Genomic DNA, 5,424 nt, shown 5'->3' on the forward strand with positions numbered 1-5,424 from the left:
CAGCGCCACCTACCGATAGCGTTGTCAACAAATGCAGTCAAAAAAAACAGTGGGTAAGCAAACTGAACAAACTACAATGAAATTAAATGAACAAAAGAAAAAAAATTGTAAAAAATGTAAAAAAGAAAAAAGAAATAACTAAAAATAAAAGTAAAATGACGGGCCCCCGTCCTTGACTACATTCCACAGCATGCTACCAACGTGCTGTCAGCACAATTCCAGACTGACAGAGACTGAAAAGGCAAACTGACAGCTAAAAATCCATAAGGCCGCTGGCATGTATGGAATTCCCACCGAAGTTCTAAAATACAGCAGAGAATCACTCTTGACACAAATACATGGTCTCATTTCCCTCATCTGGAAGGAAGGGAGCATGCCAGGGGATCTGAGATGCCGTAATTGTGATCATCTTCAAAAAAAGGTGACAAGACAGACTGTGGTAACTACAGAGGGGTATCCCTGCTGTCCACCACAGGGAAGGTCATCCTAAGAGTCCTCCTCAACTGCCTCCTCCCCGTGGCTGAAGACCTCCTACTGGAATCACAATGTGGATTCTGTCCATCAAGAGGCACAGTGGACATGATCTTCACAGCAAGACAACTTCAAGAAAATGTAGGGAGCAGCAACAACCTTTACACATGGCCATCTCTGTCCTGACAAAGGCCTTCAACTCGACCAACCGAGAGGGATTATGGAACGTCCTCCTCAAATTTGGCTGCCTGGAGAAATTCGTCACCATCCTCCGATGACTGCATGACGACATGCAAGCTGTAATCCTTCCCAACAGCCCTACCACTGAACCAATGCTAATATAAGCTGGGCTCAAGCAAGGCTGTCTCATCACACCAATGCTCTGTTCCATCATCCGCGCCACAACACTCCACCTCATCTCCTCACACTCAAGCACAGTACCAGAGTCTGACAGATACAGAATGGATGTCAAACTCAAACACAGTACCAGAGTCTGAGAGATACAGAATGGTTGTCAAACTCAAACACAGTACTAGAGTCTGACAGATACAGAATGGATGTCAAACTCCAACACAGTACTAGAGTCTGACAGATACAGAATGAATCCATACAGCATCAGACACTGAGAGCTACCGAATGACAGAACACACTCAAACACAAAAGAGAGTGAAAGAATTGAATTAATTGCACACTCACCTACAATAGCAGAGACACAAGGACACATAAGAGTCCTCCCAAAAACAGCCAGGACATTTCCAGGGAGGTTTACACAGGGAGCGGATCTTTAAAAATAAACTGGGTTTGTAGAGAGTCTTTATGAAATATACTTCCTGATTGCAGGAAGGGTGTTTGTGATTGGTTGTAAATCTTTAATCTGATTGGATGGCGAAAGACACCAATTAGAGAATTACAATATAAAACCATTGTGACATCTCTGCCAATTCCCCAATCACAATCTTTACTTTCCCCCATCCCTCATTAGCATAGAGCTGTGGGATTGTCTATTTAATCCGCACTCGGAAGGGGTTTGGTTTATTTCTGTGTCTGAAATTGAATCTGAAGATGGTTGAGGAGAAGAAGAAAGCAGCTGCTAAGAAGGGCGCCAAGAAAACTGTGAGTAAACCGTCAGCAAAGGGCGGCAAGAAGCGGAGAAAGTCGAGGAAGGAGAGTTACTCCATCTACATCTACAAAGTGATGAAGCAGGTTCACCCCGACACCGGCATCTCCTCCAAGGCCATGAGCATCATGAACTCGTTTGTGAACGATATTTTCGAGCGCATCGCGGGTGAGGCTTCCCGCCTGGCCCATTATAACAAGCGCAGCACCATCAGCTCCCGGGAGATCCAGACCGCCGTGCGCCTGCTGCTGCCCGGGGAGCTGGCCAAGCACGCCGTGTCGGAAGGGACAAAGGCAGTGACCAAGTACACCAGCTCCAAGTAAAACTGCACAATGGACTGAAAAACATCCCAAACACAACGGCTCTTTTAAGAGCCACCCACAATCTCTCTGAGAAAGCTACATCATCTCTGGTATCGATTTGTTTTTTTTATATGCAGAGTCTGGTACTTTCTATTTGCCTTTGTGATCTCTGTTTTAACCCCATGGATTCTGGGTCATTCAGTTTCACTGTCTGTGAGATCTTTGTGTCTCTACTTAATAATGCCGCGTAAATTAATTACTGACCACTGACCCAAGTGCGCTTTGATTTCGGACGCGCATTCATATTCGGCCCCTTTCCTGTTTTTCGTTCATAAAAGCTGATACATCAGTTCTCAGTCAATTGTTTCCCTTGTTCAAGCTCGGCCTCAATAATTAATAAGTACATTATCTGGAAACCCCGCTGTTGTCGGAACCCTCAGTCTCACATTTCAACACGTGACAGTAAAATTCTTCTCTCCGCTTTTGTCTCCCACAAATAGGTTCAATCTAGAATCAGTGATGCGGTATCTTGACAAAGATTGATCTGAAATGTATCCGCTTGCAGAATGCTGTGAAAGAGACTTTCTGCAGCCGCTTCCAGACTGTTTCAAAAAGGACGGAGAATAAACCCGAATAGATACCGGATTGGAAAAGTGTATCTGGAACTTGTGACAAAGTGTAGAATAATACAAGAGAAAGAGTTCAAAATCTTTGCTGTAAAAGATCTTTGCTGACAAATATCATTGAAATGTTCTGATCATGTTCATAAGATGAATTAAAGCAAATTTTTCCTTTGTCAAAACCGTTGTTTCCGGCACTGATATTGGCGGTTTTTTTAAAATTGATGTATCAGTAATAATCGGCCAATCGGAGGTAATAGCTTCCTGTGTTTCTGTTTATTATCGGAGTTTGGTTTAAACTGACTGGGTGTCGGGTTCCAGCCAATTACTGCTCAGGGCGGTTCCTCACAGAGTTTAAAAAGGCGGATGTGCAGCAGATTCAGTATTAACAGGCTGTGTGTCTCAGATTGTGCAGAATCCGTTGAGAAAATGGCCCGGACAAAGCAGACAGCGCGTAAATCGACCGGAGGGAAAGCTCCTCGCAAACAGCTGGCTACCAAAGCGGCCCGGAAGAGCGCTCCAGCCACGGGTGGAGTAAAGAAGCCTCATCGCTACAGACCCGGCACTGTAGCTCTGAGGGAGATCCGCCGCTACCAGAAATCCACTGAGCTGCTCATCCGCAAACTGCCCTTCCAGCGCCTGGTCAGAGAGATCGCTCAGGACTTCAAGACAGACCTGCGCTTCCAGAGCTCGGCCGTCATGGCCCTGCAGGAGGCCAGCGAGGCTTACCTGGTGGGGCTCTTTGAGGACACCAACCTGTGCGCCATCCACGCCAAGCGAGTCACCATCATGCCCAAAGACATCCAGCTGGCCCGCCGCATCCGCGGGGAACGCGCCTAAAACCCGGCTTCAGTAACAAGTGTAACAAGGGCTCTTTTCAGAGCCACCAAATCAGCAAAGGAAAGAGCTGCCATCTCTGTTCATCATCAAACCCATTAGATTGGAGGGGCGGCCACATGGTTTCTGGTAAAGGCCTGTAGGACTGAGAGCTGATCTGGAATTTAGAAAGCAGCGTTACCGGAGACTCATTGCTGTTCAGCACAATTTCACCCCGTCTCCTGGGATTCGTTCGCTGGCATTTGGGGAAAAGAAATAGATCCCAGTTTTATTTGGAAGGAATTAATGGAGCCAGCTCCGTTCACATGAGGGTCATTTACAAACATTACCCAATGAGTTCGCTAATAGTTGAATCCCTTGGAGATCGGTACACAGGACATGTAAGGCAGCTCGGTCAGTCTGACTCGAACCGCCAGATGGTTGCAGACCCTGACACTGCGGGGACAGAAACCCCGACTCTCTCCCGCACCCGGGGGAGTAGACAGCTTTGTGTCCGGAGAATCGGGAGGGCCGGGGAGAAGGTACATATTAAAGCGCTGCAATGGACTCCGCTCCTGTGTGTGCACAACTCTCACTGATTCCGTCCTCTGGGAACAGTGCGGTCCAAACAGATCAGGTTAGGAGAGAAACACACAGCCCGAGAATGGCCTCTTCCTTCCTGCATTTACTCTGTTCTGGGAGCAGATTCTCATTGAGAAGCCGGAGAGAGAAAAAAAACAGAATTCAAACTGTCGAAATGAAAAACAGACCAGAATTAACGCAGACACTTCCATTATTAAATTAATTCATCAGTTCCGAACCAGTTCTCATTAATGCACTGGGATACTCTCGGGATTTATGAAATTCCAGGTGGCGGGATTTATTAAATTGTTGATTCTGACACCCTGCAGTTCAGTTCTTCACTTAACTAGAAGGGGAAATGTGTGAGCAGAGAAACAGCGCAATCCAGAGAGAGAACTGAAAACACACCTGGACAGATGTGAAACAGGTCAATACTCTTGTTACAATAACTCCATCTCTGATTCCCTCCTAACAGTAACCAGCCCTTCACAGAGACTGTGGGTGGCTCTGAAAAGAGCCTTTGGTTTATTAGATGACATTTTGGCCGCTTTACTTTTTCTGGGAGCTCTGAGCGCTGGTTTTCTTAGGCAGCAGCACGGCCTGGATGCCGGTGTCGGGGTGAACCTGCTTCATCACTTTGTAGATGGAGTAACTCTCTTTCCTCGACTTTCTCCGCCTCTTGCCGCCCTTTGCTGACTGTTTACTCACAGTTTTCTTGGCGCCCTTCTTAGCAGCTGCTTTCTTCTTCTTCTCCTCAACCATCTTCAGTTTCAATTTCAGACACAGAAATAAACCAAACCCCTTCCGAGTGCGGATTAAATAGACAATCCCACAGCTCTATGCTAATAAGGGATGGGGGAAAGTCAAGATTGTGATTGGGTGATTCGCAGTGATGTCAAAGTATTTTTACTGTAATTCTCTAATTGGTGATTTTCCCCATCCAATCAGAATAAATATTTGCAACCAATCACAAACACCCTTCCTGCAATCAGGAAGGATATTTCACAAAGATTCTCCGGCCCCAGTTGATATTGAAAGAGCCGCTCCCTGTGTACAGCTCCCTGGAAATGTCCTGGCTGTTGGTGGGAGGACACTTATTGATGATTCTCTGTCGTTGTGTCTCTGCTATTGCATGTGAATGTGTAATTAATTCCACTGCTTTTAGTCTGTGGTACTGTGTTTGCACATGTTATGTAATTCGGTAGTTCTCGGTCTCTGGTGCTGTATGGATTCCTTCTCTATCTGTCAGACTCTGGTACTGTGTTTGAGTATGACATCCATTCTGTATCTGTCAGTCTCTGGGATGGTACGTGAATTTGGGACTTACTCTGAATCTGTCAGTGGTTCTGTATGTGTGGAATTCAAGCTCTATGTGTCAGCATCTCACAATATGTTCACGATTTATTTGTCAGTCTCTGGTAAATTTGGCAGTCACTGAATCTGCAAGTGGTACTGTAGGAGTGTTTGTGATTGATTTTGTATGTGTCAGTCTTTGGCACTACATCGGAGTGTGGGA

General features: G+C 46.0%; 2 protein-coding genes across 2 annotated transcripts; both read left to right on the forward strand.

The window, feature by feature from the left end:
• Positions 1-1,542: 1,542 nt before the first annotated feature.
• LOC137350577 (histone H2B 1/2-like) lies at positions 1,543-1,933 on the forward strand (the record flags this gene model as incomplete). The annotated part of the gene is made up of 1 exon (XM_068015238.1): positions 1,543-1,933. A coding segment is annotated over one exon (369 nt), but the record flags the coding sequence as incomplete, so codon positions are not given.
• A 943-nt stretch (positions 1,934-2,876) lies between these two features.
• LOC137350576 (histone H3-like) lies at positions 2,877-4,558 on the forward strand. Its single transcript, XM_068015237.1, has one exon. It carries the CDS (start codon positions 2,877-2,879, stop codon positions 3,348-3,350), a length of 474 nt encoding a protein of 157 aa, XP_067871338.1. The 3' UTR covers positions 3,351-4,558.
• The last annotated feature ends 866 nt before the right edge of the window (positions 4,559-5,424 follow it).

Source organism: Heterodontus francisci, chromosome 35 (genome assembly GCF_036365525.1).
Source record: "Heterodontus francisci isolate sHetFra1 chromosome 35, sHetFra1.hap1, whole genome shotgun sequence".
NCBI lineage: Eukaryota > Metazoa > Chordata > Chondrichthyes > Heterodontiformes > Heterodontidae > Heterodontus > Heterodontus francisci.

Excerpts from the sequence above, each read along its gene's own strand:
- LOC137350576 (XM_068015237.1), top strand. The coding sequence starts at position 2,877 with ATGTGCAGCAGATTCAGTATTAACAGGCTGTGTGTCTCAGATTGTGCA.